Here is an 18,245-nt window from a genome sequence, read left to right on the forward strand (position 1 = left end):
ACTGGCAGCCTTTGGGTATGAGGGATGATGCCCAACCAAGTCATACCAGCCAGGGCAAGGTATGTGGTTTTCAATAAATGGTACTGGGAGATTTGGGTAGCCACCTGAAAAACAGAAAGTAGTATCTATATCTCACACCATCCACCAAGACAAACTTCAAATGAAATAAAGATTTAAACGTAAGAAACCAAGAGCATAAACACACTAGAGGAAAATAGGCAACTTCCTTTATAACCCTGGAATAGGAACAAGGTTTTTTAAACTATGATTGGGAATCGAACTGACGTCCTCTTGGTGCATGGGTCAACGCTCTACCACTGAGCCACACCGGCCGGACTTAATAATACTATTTAAAATATAAAATTTATGTATGGAAATAACAATGAGCAAAATAAAAAAACCCACTGAAACATCTGCAACTGATATTACAGACTAAAGGCTCCTAGAAATTTTAAATATTTGATAAGAACTTGATCAAAATGATTTTAAAATGTATACAAGAGATCAAGACAAAAAAAAAAAAGGCAAAAAATATGATCAGACAAATTTACAGAAAAATACAAATGTCCTTTAAACATATGGAAAGATGCCAAACTACATTAATACATATTTTAACCTAACTGGCACAAATCCAAAACCCTGAAAACGTGTGATTTCTTCAGCTATATATAGACATGCATTCTCCACAGTACTGTTGAAATTGTAAAATGGTACAATATGGTAATATTTACCAAGTAACAGAGATGACTAACTTTTCACCCAGCAGTCCCTTATCTAGGAATTCATTCTACTACCATACACACATACTTCTAAATGACAATATAGCATGTCTAAACAGCAACAGTTTTCAAACAACTCAAATGTCCATAGACAGAACTATAGAAATCAACAAAGATATATCCATACAACACTAGGAACTATTAAAAAATAAAAGTGTGGAAGCCCTCCATATAATATGGAAATGTCTCCAAGATACATTGTTAAGTGATGAAAGGAGAGCACAGAACAGAGTGGATAAAACATAAGATACATACTTACATTTACTTATAATTACAAGAAGAAAGTTTGGGAAAATACACAAGATACTAATCAAAGCGGAACAGATATAAGGGACACATACAGGGAAGAGAAGACGACAAGGGGAGACAGGAGTGAAAGTAAGATTTTTCACTGTATAACCTTTTTTATCTCGAGATAGGGGCAGATATAGGAAAGAGGCGAAGATGGGGAGACTGGTAAACATGAGATTTTGGGGGAGATTCCAAAATGGCAGCGGAGTGAATGGAAGCTACACAGACCGTCTCCCAGGACCAAACTGGAATTATAACTAAAACACAGACAAATCCACAGGAAAAAGCAACCGAAAAGCAGCTTGCGAGGACCATATAACCAGGGAAATTGACTCGATCCCGGTAGGATTATGAAGGCGTGAGATAGGGGCTGGGAGCCCAAGGTCAGCAGCTCGGCAGCGGCCTTAGCTGGGAGCAGCGGCCTGGGGCTAAATTCCCAAGTGGTTCCACAGGGCAGAGCCAGGACAGAGGCTAAAATATCCACAGCCACTCACCATGGGCTCCAGAAGACGGAGGGCAGACTGGGCTGGAACTGTGTGGGGACACTTGGGATTTGGAGGGCACTCAGAGCTTTTGCTGAGCTGCAGGCACACATGTCGGTGGCCATATTGCTCCTTCCCAGGGCTCTGGGGAGAGGCAGCAGCCCCTCCCTCAAAGATCCAACCCCACCCTGTGGGCCACTGAATTGCAAATTGCAGCTCATTATCAACCAGCATCTGCCCCACCCTCCGGAAATCCCTTTATGCTGAGCAGCTGAGGGAGTTTTTCAATCAACTAACAACCCAAAACTCTTCAAGTAACCAGGATTGCTAGCCTCCGGGCAAAAAGCTAGAGGATAACAGTACCATTCCTGGGCTAGCAACTCTAACCAGGAAAGTAAGACTTGACAGTGGTGTTTAACATGGGTCCTCCCTCGCTCATCCAAACCCAGGAGAGGGAGCCACAAACGGCAGAACACCAACACCAACAGGGAAAATTTGGCAGGCTCCAAAGCCCACTGTGATAGCCAAAATGGTGAAACACAGAAACAAAAGCCAAATGAAAGAACAAGAAACCTTCACCAAAAATGATATCAATGTGGAGCAGTTAGGCATGTTAACAGAGCTAGAATTCAGAGCCATGATCTGGAGAAAGCTCAACAGCATGAGTAAGGACATAGAGATGCTGAAAATAAACCAATTGAAAATTAAAAACCACCAGAAGACATCAAGAGTGATATATCACAAATAAAGAACACATTGGAAGGTCTAAAGAGCAGAGTAGAGGAAGCTGAGGACCGGATCAGCGAATCAGAAGACGGGGTAGAAAAAAAATCAACCAATCAGAAAACCAAAAGGAAAAAAACGATTACAAAACAGAAAGACAGCTTAAGAGAACTGTGGGACAACTGGAAACGTAATAATATTCACATCATAGGAGTCCCCGAAGAAGAAGAAAATGAGCAAGGGTTAGAGAACATATTCAAAGAAATAGTGGCAGAAAACTTCCCTAATTTGGTGAAAAAAGAAGTCATTCAAGTTCAAGAAGCACAGAGAGTCCCAAGTAAGAAGATCCCAAACAGGCCCACACCAAGACACATAGTAATTAAAATGCCAAAAATTAAAGACAAAGAGAGAATCCTAAAAGCAGCAAGAGATAAGCAACAGGTTACCTACAAAGGAAACCTTATAAGGCTCTCAGCTGACTTCTCACAAGAAACACTACAGGCCAGAAGGGAATGGCATGAAATAATCAAGGTCATGAAAAACAAGGATCTGAATCCAAGACGACTCTACCCAGCAAGGCTGTCATTCAAAATAGAAGGTCAAATAAAGAGTTTCCCAGAAAAAAAAAAAAAAAGGCTAAGGGAATACAATAGTATCAAACCAGAACTTAAAAAAATGTAAATAGGACTGCTGTAATTAGTAGAAGAAATAGGAAGAAAAATATAACCAAACTAAATAAAAATGGCAATAAATAAGTACATATCAATTATCACCTTAAATGTAAATGGACTGAATGCTCCAATAAAAAGACACAGAGTAGCTGATTGGATAAGAAAGCATGACTCATCTATATGTTGTTTACAAGAAACCCACCTCACAACAAAGACTCACATAGGTTGAAAGTGAAGGGATGGAAAAAATTTTTCCAAGCAAACAAAAAGCAAAAAAAGCTGGGGTAGCAATACTCATATCTGATAAAATAGATTTCAAAATGAAGACCATAACTAGAGACAAAGAAGGCCACTGCATAATATTGAAAGGATCTATCCAACAGGAAGATATAACCTTGATAAACATATACACACCCAATATAAGAGCATCAAAATATATTTAAAATCTTCTGAAGGACTTCAAAGGAGAAATCGGCAGCAATACAATCATAGCAGGGGACGTCAACACCCCGTTGACACCACTGGATAGATCCTCTAGACAAAAAATTAGCAAGGAAACAGAGACTCTAAACGAAGCACTAGACCAAATGGATCTAATAGATATCTACAGAGAATTACACCCCAAAACTACAGAATTCACATTCTTCTCAAGTGCACATGGGACATTCTCAAAGATAGACCACATGATAGGATACAAACTAAATCTCTACAAGTTCAAGAAGATTGAAATCATATCAAGCATCTTCTCAGATCACAATGGCATGAAACTAGAAATCAATTACAACAAGAACATGCAAAGACATTTGAACAGATAAAGGCTAAACAGCATGTTATTAAAGAATGAATGGGTTACCGAGGAGATCAAGGAAGAAATTAAAAACTTCCTGGAAACCAATGAAAATGAACACACAACAACACAAAATCTATGGGATGCAGCAAAAGCAGTTCTGAGAGGGAAGTTCATAGTACTACAGGCATACCTCAAGATACAAGAAAAACTTCTAATTGACTGTCTAACCTCACAACTTAGAGAATTAGAAAGCAAACAAAAAGAAAACCCCAGAGCAAGTAGAAGGAAGGAAACAGTAAAGAGCAGAGCAGAAATCAATGACATAGAGTCCAAAAAAATAATTCAAAGGATCAATGAAACAAAGAGCTGGTTTTTTGAAAAGATAAACAAGATTGATGGACCCTTAGCTAGACTCACCAAGAAACAAAGAGAGAGAACCTGAATGCACAAAATCAGAAATGAAAGAGAAGAAATAACAACTGACACCACAGAAATACAAAAGATCGTTAACAGCTACTATGAACAATTATATGGCAATAAATTCGACAATCTAATCAAAATGGACAAATTTCTAGAAACACACAGTCTCCCAAAACTGGACCAGGAAGAGATAGAAAACTTGAACAGACCAATAACAACTGAGGAAATCGAAGAGGTAATCAAGACTCTCCCAGCAAACAAAAGCCCAGGCCCAGATGGCTTTTCAGGGAAGTTTTATCAAACATTCAAAGAAGAACAAACACCCATTCTCCTCAATCTATTTCAAAAAATTCAAGAAGAAGGAAGACTTCCAAACTCCTTTTATGAAGCCAGCATAATTCTAATTCCAAAACCAGAAAAAGACACTACAAAGAAAGAAAACTACAGGCCAATATCCTTGATGAACATAGACGCCAAAATTCTGAACAAAATACTAGCAAATCAAATCCAGCAATACATCAAAAAAAGTATTCACCATGACCAAGTGGGATTCATCCCAGGGATGCAAGGCTGGTACAATATTCGCAAATCAATAAATGTGATACACCACATAAACAAAATGAAGAATAAAAACCACATGATCATATCAATAGACACTGAAAAAGCATTCGACAAAAATCCAGCATCCATTTCTGATAAAAACGCTCAGCAATGTGGGAATAGAGGGATTATACCTCGACATAATAAAGGCCACATATGAAATACCTACAGCCAACATCATACTCAATGGACAGAAACTAAAAGAATTTCCCGTAAGAACAGGAACAAGTCAGGAATGTCCACTTTCGCCACTCTTATTTAACATAGTACTGGAAGTCTTAGCCACCGCAATCAGATATGAAGAAAAAATAAAAGGAATCCAAATTGGAAAGGAGGAAGTTAAACTATCATTATTTGCAGATGACATGCTATTATACATAGAAAACCCTAAAGACTCCATCAAAAATCTACTAGACTTAATAAATGAATTTGGCAAAGTAGCAGGACACAAAATTAACATCAAGAAATCGACGGCATTCTTATACACCAGAAAGAGAAACTGAAAAAACAATCCCATTTACCATTGCAGCAAAAAAATTAAGATACCTAGGAATGAACTTAACCAAAGAAGTAAAGGACCTATTTGCAATAAACTACACGACATGGAAAAAAGAAATAGAGGAAGATATAAAAAAGTGGAAGCACATACCTTGTTCATGGATTGGAAGAATTAATATCATTAAAATGTCCATACTACCCAAAGAAATTTATAGATTCAATGCAATCCCCATCAAAATACCAATGACATATTTCACAGTACTAGAACAAATACTTCAAAAGTTCATATGGAACCAAAAAAGACCCCGAATAGCTACAGCAATTTTGAAAAAGAAAGACAAAGTAGGTGGGATCACAATACCAGATATCAGGTTATACTACAAAGCGACTGTAATCAAAACAGCTTGGTACTGGCACAAGAACAGGCACATAGACCAGTGGAACAGACTAAGAGAACCCAGAAATGGACCCAAGGCAATATGCTCAATTAATATTTAACAAAGGTGGCAAGAGCATACAGTGGAGTAAAGACAGCCTCTTTAATGAGTGGTGTTGGGAAAACTGGATAGCTACATGCAGAAAAATGAAACTAGACCATCAACTTACACAAAAATAAACTCAAAATGGATAAAAGACTTAAATGTGACCCGTGAATCCATAAAAATTCTAGAAGAAAATGCAGGCCACAAAATTTCGGACATCATACAGAGCAGAATTTTCACTGATACATCACCTAAGGCAACAGAAACAAAGGAAAAAATGAACACATGGGACTACATCAAACTCAAAATCTTCTGCACAGCAAAAGAAACCATCAAATTGGAAAGGCAGCCCACTGTATGGGAGAACATCATTGACAATGATACATCAGATAAGGGGTTAATTTCCAAAATACATGGAGTACTCATACAACTCAACAAAAGGAAGACAAAGAACCCAATTAAAAAATGGGCAGAGGAGCTGAATAGACACCTCTCCAAACAGGACATACAAATGGCCAAGAGACATATGAAGAAATGCTCTACATCAATAATCATCAGAGAGATGCAAATTAAAACAACAATGAGGTATCACCTCACACCTGTCAGAATGGCCGCCATCAACAAATCATCAAACAAGTGTTGGCAAGGGTGTGGAGAAAAGGGGACTCTTCTGCACTGCTGGTGGGAATGCAGACTGGTGCAGCCACTATGGAAAACAATATGGCGTTACCTCAAAAAATTAAAAAGTGATCTGCATTTGACCCAGTAATCCTGCTTCTAGGAATATACCCTAAGAAGCCTGAAACACCAATCAGAAAGACTATATGTACCCCCATGTTCATAGCAGCACTATTTACAATAGCTAAGATCGGGAAATAGCCCAAGTGTCCATCAATAGACGAATGGATAAAAAAGCTGTGGTACACATACACAATGGAGTACTATGCAGCTGTAAGAAAGATCTTTTCCTTTGAGATGGCATGGAGGGACCTGGAAAGTATTATCCTAAGTGAAACAAGCCAAGCAGAAAAAGACAAATACCACATGATCTCACTTATATATGGAATATAATGAATATAACAGTCTGAGGAATAGGGTAGACCCAGAAATACTGAAGTAGGGTACAGACTGACAACCCTCAGAAGAGGGGGTGGTGGGGGGTGGGAAGAGATAAACCACAGAACTTATATGCATGTATGCATAACCAATGGACATGGACAACAAAGCTGGGGACAGGGCGGGGGAGATGGGGAGGAGGGTGTCAATGGGGTAAAAAAGGAGAAACATCTGTAACAGAAATAAAACTATGCGAAAAAAATAAAAATGAGATTTTGTACAACCATTTTAATCTCTCTCATTTTTCAACCTATTCACAAAATAAAACCATTTTTTAAATTAAGTTTTTAGATTCTGTCCATCATTTAGAATCAAAACTTTATCAAGGTACAGAAAGAACATGCCTTTTCAAATGTTAAAACACTGGTAAGCATATTAAAAATCACTGCATGATAGTTAAAATAGCATGCATGGTACAGGCGCAAATTTCTGATAAGTGGAATAAAACAGCCCAGAGATAGCACTTAAGATGTAAGAAATTAGCAAATGAGTAAAAGAGCAGCGCAAATCAGAGAACAGAATGGACTACAAAGTTATGACAACTGGTTAACTACTTTGAAAATCTACATCATTACACTGTACCATACATCAAAATCAATCTTGGACTTTAAGACGTTTTAAAACATTAGTTGATAAAAAAAAAAAAGCATAGCAGAAAATAAAAGTGAGTATTTGATTTCTGAGAGACTTTTTAAGCCTAAAAGTAATCAGAAATTGCAAAAAAAGAGGAAAATATTTTGAGTTAAAAGAAAAAAAAAGATTCTGCATGTCAAAAATCAGACAAATACATGCTTAAGAAAAGTATAACAAAGCATCAGAAGTAGAAAACACCTTCTTTAACATCTATCTCCAGTTCTTTTGGAATGAAGAGAAATTCAAAATAAACAAAATATACTGTATGTATTTTCATAATTTTCTTTTTCTTTTTTTTGTTCTTTCACCATGTCTCACCAGTTTTCAGGAAGAAAAGAAAATGTTTTTTCCATATCAGTATTACTCCCTCAATAGTGTGCTACTGATACCAAAGTAACAGTACAGTAGTGAGTGAGTACTGAGGCAGCAAAATTGGCAGGTCTAGCAGACACAATTCAACATAAAATTTCAGTACTTGACTAAATATTTTATAGATTTTGTTTATCTAATCGATTTAAACAATTCTTATTTTAACTCTTTTGTTTTTTAATCAAATAAAGCTAGACTGCTTCCCAAGCCTGCCACAAATAATGGCTCATTTTTGCAACAACAATAATGAAGAGGACATTATTCCTCTTGGTTTCCTGACACTCTAATTAAAGTTAGGGTACATCTGAATACTTCATTTTAGGAAGGCGAAAACAGGCAAGTATTTGATCTATTTAATCGGTTAGCAACTTCCTTGACTAGATTTAAGGAAACCAGGAAGTCTATCTAAAAGTTGAAAAGGAAAAATACTGACTAATCTACGACCCCCTGATTTCATCAACAACCAATGCAGGAAGACAATCACTGGAAGTTTGTGGCAGTATATAACTTCCACTGCCCTACTATGGCTAGATCCTGCTCCCCAAGAACAGGAAGCTGCCCAATCTGGCCACATTATGAAGAGGCAGTCATCACTGTGGCACTGCAACAAGCAGAGTGTGGCTTATGGTGTTTATAGCCAAGCAAAGTCACACGGTCAAGGCTGCAGTCCTGCCTGAAGTTCAAAGAATCAATATTTAAGGCATTAAAATTCTTTAAAAATTTTATATGGATAAGTCAGGTGAAGTAAGATTGAGGGATATTTTTTCTATTTTAAAATTATAAAATATCCAACCAGCCAGTGGATCAGTGGCTGAGCATCGACCCATGCACCAAGAGGTCACCAATTCGATTCCCAGACAAGACACATGCCCAGGTTGTGGGCATGCAGGAGGCGGCCAGTTGATGTTCTCTCTCATCGATGTTTCTATGTCTCTCTCCCTCTCTCTTCCTCTCTCTCTAAAATCAATAAAGGAAAAAAAAATTTAAAAAATTATGAAATATCCAAATATATTTCTTAAATATAGAAAAATAGAGAATGGTACCACATGCGCCCATATATGAACACCACCTACTTTCAACATTTTCCCATTTTATTTTATTACTTAAATAATTTTACTGGCTAAGCCATTTTAAACTTACAGGTATATTTTACTTTTAAATAATTCAACATGCATCTCTAAAAATTAAGGACACTGAAACTTCAAAAACCACTATGCCATCTATAATAATTCATCTCATACTAATCAGGTTTGTCCAACCTAATTCAAATTACCTGTGAATTATTTCTTTGTTCAGTCTGCCTTCCACCTCTAGAAAATGTCTGATTTTTTTCCATCCAAGGTTTTTTCTGAGTTGCCTGGCAAGTTACATTGGACCAATTTACACTACCTGTAACAAATGAGATTTAAAATATGATTTACTTATAAAAGATGCCAAAACTTAAATTGCTCAACTTTACGTACTAAAATTCAGTCACTATAAAGAAATAGTGGAAAATTTTCTACAAATTGTAAGTGGTATTCCAGTTCTTAGTTATATAAATGTCATCTGCAGAATACTTCCGGCTGGCATTTTCTCAATTTTATCAGCATGACTGTACTCTTAATTTAACTTGAATTTTTTTGGAAGATTTCTAATTTTTGCAACATCAGCAAGCTTCACGCTTAAAAGCAAAACTTTGACATGGACAAAGAAGAAAGTATAGCAAAAATACTATGCAGAAAAATTAGTACCTGTACATATAGATGATTCCACATGCTAAAAACAGAAACAAAAAAGACAATTATTTTCCACTTCAAAATCAATAGCATATACCATGCAAAATGTTTCATAATCTAGTGTAAGGACACTTATTACAATCTTACAAAAAATACTTCTCCATAAATGAGTATGTTTCATATTAATAATAAAATATACAAAGCATTTGTAACCATCTTATTAACTATAGGAATTGTTCATGAAAATAGATACTTAAGCTTTAGCAGAGGACACAAGAATGCTACTGACATAGATGACTGATAAAGAAATCAAAGCAATGTTACATACATTCATGGTGCTAGAATCAGGATTTCGTAAAGCCCCTGCAGCGGGCTGGTTGTTGCCATGTTTGGGACTGCAGTAGCCACTATCACTGTCAATATCAGCTTCACTAGCTCCCTGCTCACTAGAGGATTCGGCAGTGGGGTGGGACGCTCTTCTCCTCCTGCCTTTGGACTTCCAGAGCATTGTGGCAGAGCTCTCTGAGAGAGACTTGTTAGCAATATCTGATGGGAAATCTGCAAGGCAAGAAAAGTGTGACAGCTCTCTGTGAGGACCAAGTTGTGAAATTCTTGTTAAATTACCACTAAGGTTGAAGAAAATAAAACATCAAATTTTGGCCCTGGCCGGTTTGGCTCAGCAGTTAGATCATCGGCCTGCGGTCCAGAGAGACCAGGGTTCAGTTCCCGCTAAGGGCATGTACCTCAGTTGCAGTTTGTCCCCGGCCCTGGTTGGGTCATGTGGGTGGCAACCACTCGATGTGCCCCTTTCACGTCGATGTTTCTCTCTCTCTCTCCCACTCTATCTGAACAAAATATTGAGAAATGTCCTCGGGTGAGGATTAAAAAAAAAAAAAAAAAACATCAAATTTTGTAAATGGTGAAAACTTTTTGAAAAGATATTCCTGACAAGCTGGTTTATAACATGTTTATTATGAAGAGAATAATATAGCCCAGCCCGGTGTGGCTCAATGGACTGAGCAGCATCCCATGGACTGAGAGGTCCCGGTCAGGGCACATGACCGGGTTGCGGGTTCAATCCCCAGTAAGGGGCGTGCAGGAGGCAGCCAATCAATGTTTCTCTTCACAGTGATGTTTCTCTCTCGCCCTTCCACTAAAAAAAAAAAAAAAAAATCAATAAAAACATACTTTTAAAAAGAGAGAGAATAAAATATTAGTTTAATTAAAATATGAAAACAACCCTCCATTACTCACTTAAGAAAGAACATCACCAATCCTTTGAGGCCCAATGCATACCCCCTTTACCACTGCATCCTCTTCCTCTCTCAGAGGTTATCCTCTATTCTGAATACTGTGTTTATTATTCCTTCACTTTAAAAAATAGATTTACCACAAATTTTTGTATACCTAAAACATAAATGATGTACTCTTGTAATTTTAACTTTATAAAAATAAAATTGTGTTGTCCATATTTTCCTGTGACTTGCTTCCCACCCCACCACCCCTTCAACACCGGTTTTGAGATTCTGATGCATGTGGCTGTAATTCCTTCATGTCACTGGAATCTAGAATGCCTGTGTGTAACTACACTTATGTACTCATCCTTTGCACCACTGATGGGACACTTGGGTTGTTTGGGGGTTTTGCTATTAAACAATACTGCTATAAGCATTCTTACACAGACAAATTAATGCATATGTGTGCATGTGAAAGTTTCTCTAAGGTAAATACTGCTGGGCCTAGAAGATACACATATTAAACTTTACTTGGTAATGTAAAATCATTTTCAAAGATGGGCAAAACAGTTTACATTCCAACAGCAAGATATAAGTATCCCCCACTGGTCCACATATTCACTAAATACTTGATACTGTCTTCTAGGTTATAATTTTTGCCAATTGTTGGGTATAAAAAAATAGTTTCTTGTAAATTTTAATTTGGATTTTCCTGCTTAAAATTGAGGTTGAATATCTCTACTGATACTTTTAGCCACTAATGTTTTCCTTCTGTAAAATATTTTTTAATTTTACTTTTGGATTGCCTGATTTCTACCTATTTTTCTACTCAGATGTCTTTTTTCTTATTTTTATATTTCACAAATTGTAATCAAGGACATTAAAAAACAAACAAACAAACATAAAAAACCCTAACAATCTCCTACTAACACAACCAACTGTAAATTTTCTTTTCCCTACATTTCTGGCCACACATAATTTTTATACAGCCTCAATATAATTTTCAGTAGTGCTGTTTAAATGTATATGGTCTTGGCCAATTTGGCTCAGCAGTTAGAGCATCAGCCTGCGGACCAATGAGTTGCAAGTTCGATTCCAGTCAAGGGCATGTACCTTAGCTGCGGTGTCCCCGGCCCAGGTAGGGTCAGGTAGTGCAGGAGGCAGCCAGTCGATGTGGCTCTATCACACTAATGTTCCTCTCTGTCTCTGTCTCTCCCTCCCTCCCTCCCACTCTATCTGATGATAAACAGAAAAGTATCCGCAGGTGAGGAATAAAATAAAAATAAAAACAAAAACAAAACAAAATAAAAGTATGTACATGTTCTTCATAATTATAATGTAAGAAGACTGTATATTATTCCATTGAGCGGATGTCCTGACCTTCTCTAGACTTGTTAGCTATTACTGGACATTGGGAGATTTTCAGTGTTTTTGTTGTGCATCTTTAGCTATATTTTTTCTTATATGTTAAATTCTTTTTTTTTTTTTTAATCCTCATTCGAGGACACTTTTCCATTTTTGTTCAGATAGAGAAGGAGGGAGAGAGAGAGAGAAACATCAACGTGAAAGGGACACATCAAGTGGCTGCCTCCCGCACAACCCAACTGGGGCTGGGGACAAATTGCAACCAAGGTACGTGCCCTTAGCAGTAACCGAACCCAGGTCTCTCTGGACCACGGGCAGACGCTCTAACCGCTGAGCCAAACCGGCCAGGGCTTGTTGTGTATCTTTAATCAAACAGTCCCTTTTCTTTCCATGGAAAGATTCTATTTGGATACATTCACAGAATTGGGACAACTGGATCAAAGGAAAAATTCCAATAGTTCTGTCGAACTGTTTCAGCCCCTTGGCACTGTGTCCTAGAGGCACTGAGGGTAAGGTGGGATCAGCTTCTTATTGATTCATATAAATTGTCAGTTATATGCATAGTAAAAATCTTTTCCAAGTTTGTAGTTTGTTCTTTCACTTACATTTGATAAACAGAAATTCTGAATTGTACAGAGTTCTCTCCCTGCAGTCAAAAAAATATCTGCCTATATTTTCTTCTACATGTGGTTTTCCCATTTAATCCTTAATCCATCTGGAATAGATCTTCATCAGGTACAAGTTAGGAACCTGGCTATTTCTGTCATTTTTTAATATGTGTTTCTACATATATGTGACTATTTTGGGGCTCTCTGTTTAATTTTTGTATACTGCATTTAGTAGACTATATTTCTGTATAAGCCAATAGGAATTAAGATGGCTTACTAGGTCGTGTGTGTGTGTTTCTTTTATTTTTTTGTTGATGGATTTGAGAGAGAGAGAAAAAAACACTCACTTATTGTTCCACTTATTTATGTATTCATTTCTACCGCTGAGCCAAACTGGCCAGGGCCATTGGTCGATTCTTGCATGTGCCCTGACGGCATCAAAACCCACAATCTTGGCATGCTGGGACAATGCTCTAACCAACTGAGCTACTGGCCTGAGCTAGATTTATTACTATGCTATCCCTCTGTAGCATTCTTTTCTTTGTCTGTCCCCAAGTAAAAATCACAATGCCTTATAAACTACAGCTTTATAATATATACTTTTTTATTACTAGGTCTTGATATCCAGAGAAAAAGTACTCTTCTCAGACCAGTACTCCTTTATTTTATAATTAGCTTATCAAGTTCCCCAAAAAATTTCCACTGGAATTTTCACTGGAACTGCATTCAATCTCAGACTTAGGGAAAAACTACATTTGCAATATCAAATCATCCTGCATCAACATAATATTTAGATTTTTTTTAAATTGTCCTATAATAGCCCTGGCCAGTTTGGCTCAGCAGTTAGAGCGTCGGCCTGCGGTCTGGAGAGACCCGGGTTCGGTTCCCGCTAAGGGCACATACTTTGGTTACAGTTTGTCCCCGGCCCTGGTTGGTCGTGCGGGTGGCAGCCACTCGATGTGTCCCTTCACGTCGATGTTTCTCACTCTCTCTCCCTTCCTCTCTCTCCCTCCCACTCTATCTGTACAAAAAATGGAAAAATATCCTCGGGTGAGGATAAAAAAAAAAAAAAAAAAAAAAAATTGTCCTATAATAAAGTTATAGTTTCCTGCATAAATGTCTGGTATATGTTATATAAGGTTCATTGCCAGAAACTATATTTTTGTTGCTATTTAAATGGCATCTTTTCTTAAATTTTGTTTCTTGATAGCCCACTTAAATGCAATTAACTTTTTTTTCTTTCTTTTGCATTCATCCTCAGATAGAGCGGGAGGGAAGGAGGGAGAAAGAGAATGAAGAGAAAATTCGATGTGAAAGAGACACATCAACTGGTTGCCACCCACACAACCCAACCAGAGCCAGGGACGAACTGCAACCGAGGTACGTGCCCTTAGCGGGAACCGAACCCGGGTCTCTCTGGTCTGTGGGCCAATGCTCTAACTGCTGAGCCAAACCAGCCAGGGCTAAATGCAATTCACTTTTATATATTATTTTATATGTACCCTACTTACTAAACTCTTATTAAATAATAAAATTTTGTGCTCAAGTGTAAAAATCTGCTACAAATTCCTTCAAATTATAGTATTTCATTCCACTTCTGACTGATACTAATTAATCCTAAGAAATTAAAAACAAACTAAAGAATAAAAACACAGAGTGAATGTACAATCTTCAGAATTTAAAAACTAAATAAGAATAGTGATAGACAATATCTACTCAAATTATACCTTCATCCTTTCATTTGCTAATACTTATACTTCAGAAAGCTGATTTTGTGGTCATGATGATCAAACTAAAGAAGTACAGATAATATTTAAAGCAGTCCAGGGTTGAAAACATATACAGATGGGTCACTATGATTAGAACAACCCAAACACAGAAAAGTCTGTAATATATTACATTGTGATTCCTTTCCATAGCCACCCCAAGCATTTGTCAGAGCCTCATTGCTTTATGCCCTACAACCCACACAATGACTGTACTGTCAGCAAGATTGTTCTTTAACTGATTCCCAAAACCTTTCGTGCTCCTGGTGGATCTAAACAATTATAAAAGGGAAGAGTACTATCCTAAGCGAAACAAGCCAAGCAGAGAAAGACAAATATCACATGATCTCACTTATTTGTGGAATATAATGAACGTAACAGTCTGAGGAATAGAGATGTGGAAGTAGCATACAGACTGACCATCCCCAGAAAAGGGGGTGGGGGGGAGAGATAAACCACAGAACTTATATGCATGTATGCATGAACAATGGACACAGACAACAAAGCTGGGGACAGGGCGGGGAGGGTGGGGGAGGGGAGTATTGGAGGAGGGTGGGATGGGGGGGAGAAACATCTGTAACAAAAATAAATTTAAAAAAGAAAAAATAAACAATTATAAAAGGATAACTGAATAGAAGTCCAAAAGAAAAGGTACATCCCAAATGAAAGAAAGTATGTGCCATCTAATTCATTTTAAACCAAACTGCATTTGAGTGGAGATTGTAGAGGGGTAAAAAACGAATGTGCCTTTGAACAGATCTAACTCTTGGCCTTGGATCATTAAGGATTTTTTTTACTAGTGTCAATGACAATGGGTAAGAGGTAAAAGATCTATCTACTCTATAGCTATTAGGTAGAATTTTATGATATAAACTGGAAAGTAGCTAGAATATTATGAGACTATTAATTCTTATCTATTACCAGGATAAAGCTTTTGTATTTAATATTCATACTATCCTCTAAAAAACTTTTGGTAAAATTATATCCAGCTAGTCCAAAATTTTTACTTGTCTGAACTCATAGGTCTGGTTTAGATTTGTGCTAAATAAAATACCCAATGAAAACTTACTAATTCTTTCTATAAAAGTATAGGATGTTAGAATGTTTTTATAAAGAGTTTTAACCTAGTTATAAAGACATGTACAATTACGATTTCTACCAAAATGACTCCCTCATATTTCTACAATTTTTGAAAAATTCCATCTCTGATTTCTGAACTGCTCCACTACTTTATAAGGAAACTTCAAACCCTGCTCAAAGTTGTACATAAGCCAGCAAACAAGATGAAGAACATTAAGGACATGAACCATTTTATCCTCCTTAGAGAATTTCACAAAGTGGCAGGATAAATGGAAGAAAGAAAGTCTAGAATCATAAAGTGGTATAATTACAAAGACAATACGTGACAACTGATAAAAATCAGTGAAGTGCACTGTATATAAGAACCCTTGCCTTACCGGTTTGCTGTGAAGCATCTACCAGAAGCACGATTTTTGATCGATTATCAGGACCTACTGCATTTGTCTCTTTCTGAGTAGCTACATTTTTCACCAGTGGCCTTTTGCTTTTTATGTGCTGTTGTAAAAGCTGTTGATAATTTAAGTAAAAAAAAACAAAAAAAACTTAAGATTCTACTCAATGTACTGAACATTATAGAATACACATCCTTTACACAATATACTTAAATATATGCTCCAAATGAGTGGCTCCCAATTCACAGGGAAACAGGGCTACTGTGTTTGGATTTCATGAAATTATCTGCAGCCAATCATATAAGGTACTGTACACACATCTAAACACTACTTTTCAAATAACCATTAACACTACAGAAAATATAAATTCATTTTTAATTGTTACTTGTATTTTTAATTTTCTCAATCAATAACTAATAAATTATAGGCATATAATTATGTCATATAAGAGACTGTAAATTTTTACCTAAAAGGATAATAAAAACGGTGCTAACTTATCTAAAAGCCAAATTTTAGTTTCATGACAGGAATGAAGTACAAAGGAAATTTCTGCTTTGGAGTTTACAAAGAAAATATTAAAATCTGATCCTTGCCTTCATTTTTAAAAATATGAGTATTCACTAATCTCAATTTACACAACAGAATTCTGAATTTAACTTCCTCAATTCAAGCTGGAAATGCACTCTGAGAATCATGTTTTTTCAATATATGAAAGTTATATACCATTGTTTTATTCCCAATACTTATTTTTTTTCATTCTCAGAAGTCCCAAAAAAGACTTCCCTTGACCCAGGGTGTTCCCATGAATGAAAAACAAGTCTTTTAAAACAACCTCTGCTGCTTGTTTGTATTTTAGTTTATAAAATGTATGCCAGAAGACAACAAAGGCTTTTCACTGAAGAAGCTGGGCTAATGGAATCTACGAAAGCACCAACTCTTGATGATATAGATATAAGGTGCACCTAAGAAGTCACTCCGCTTTCCATCAGCTCAAAAGTGCTGAGAAGAAAGATGTCTTACTTATTTGCGTTGATACTAAGGCTTCAATAGAAAAGTAACCCTTTGAATAACAAAATGGTATTCCTCCTAAAAATTCACAGGATAGAAACAATGAAGTTGAAGGATCTAATGAATCACAAATGTTCTTTTCCATAATATCTCCTCCTGATATCTGAACACTAAAATTACCTGAAGTGCATTAGCCACTCAACACTGCTAGCATGAGATCCAAACTAACCACTTATTAATACTGGTATTACTATGCAATTTTTATCACTAAATTAAAATAATTTGGAAATATTTGTGTATTATGTTTATGTAAAACTCTTTGAAGGAACTTGGACATGACTATAAATCATCATCAATTAAAAATGAGGAATAAAAAACAAAAAAAAAATTATTTCATAAATATTATACCCTTAACTATTTTATGATAGTGAATGAAATGTTTTTATAGTAAATTCAGCATTAAAAGCTAATCAATCCAAGTGGCAGATTACTTATACTATTACTAACAATACAAATATCAAACATAAAAGACAATCAAAATCAGTCACTTACTTTTGGTACTACTGGTCCTCTGTTACTGTTTCTGCTTCGATGACCAGACAATGGGAAGACCTGTCCAAGCTGATTTGGACGCTCAGTGCATTCTGTGGTTATAGTATTTACAGTATTTGCAGCTTGAAAGGTGTTGGAGTAAGGTGTAGGAAAAGGATGATAGAAACCCATAACTTGGGCACATGGTGCTGGCATCAGCTGATAATAAGTATACTCTGTAGAAACAGGTGGCTGAGCAGATATAATAGGGTAGGCAAGGTATGGTCCACCAGGGTTTGGATTGGGCTGTTGCCATCGTATATCATTGTTACATAATGGAAACTGCCTGTACAAACAAATAAAAAAACAACAAATCTATTGACAATTATAAAAGTAATGCTAAAGTCTCAACTCATTTTAATGAAAACAACAACAACAACAACAAATAGTGGCTTCATAATAATTCTGAAAAACAAGATAAACTTATGATCTTATAAATTTTTTTGCTGTAGAAATTACTGTGTATGTGTAAGAACAACTTAAATGACAGTATAAAGGAACTCAACCTGATAGTTTTACTGCATTCCAAAATTTTATAAGTACATACCCCTCTTATTTGTAACTCTTCCCTCAACATCCTCACAATATTTCTACCTAAAAGTTAAACACCTAGTTGCTGGATCTGCCA

General features: G+C 36.5%; 1 protein-coding gene across 2 annotated transcripts in view; it reads right to left on the reverse strand.

Moving 5' to 3' along the window:
• The window catches only part of SECISBP2L (SECIS binding protein 2 like), a 65,368-nt gene that overhangs the window by 36,100 nt on the left and 11,023 nt on the right, over positions 1-18,245 (reverse strand). For both annotated transcript variants that reach the window (XM_036262623.1, XM_036262615.1), the window contains exons 3-7: positions 17,579-17,903; positions 16,004-16,133; positions 9,901-10,130; positions 9,588-9,612; positions 9,128-9,243 (exon numbers count right to left, since the gene is read on the reverse strand). In XM_036262623.1, coding sequence (XP_036118516.1) covers positions 9,128-9,243; positions 9,588-9,612; positions 9,901-10,130; positions 16,004-16,133; positions 17,579-17,903 — 826 coding nt within the window. The remainder of the gene's footprint in view (positions 1-9,127; positions 9,244-9,587; positions 9,613-9,900; positions 10,131-16,003; positions 16,134-17,578; positions 17,904-18,245) is intronic.

Source organism: Molossus molossus, unplaced genomic scaffold (assembly GCF_014108415.1).
Source record: "Molossus molossus isolate mMolMol1 unplaced genomic scaffold, mMolMol1.p scaffold_m16_p_1, whole genome shotgun sequence".
Lineage (NCBI taxonomy): Eukaryota > Metazoa > Chordata > Mammalia > Chiroptera > Molossidae > Molossus > Molossus molossus.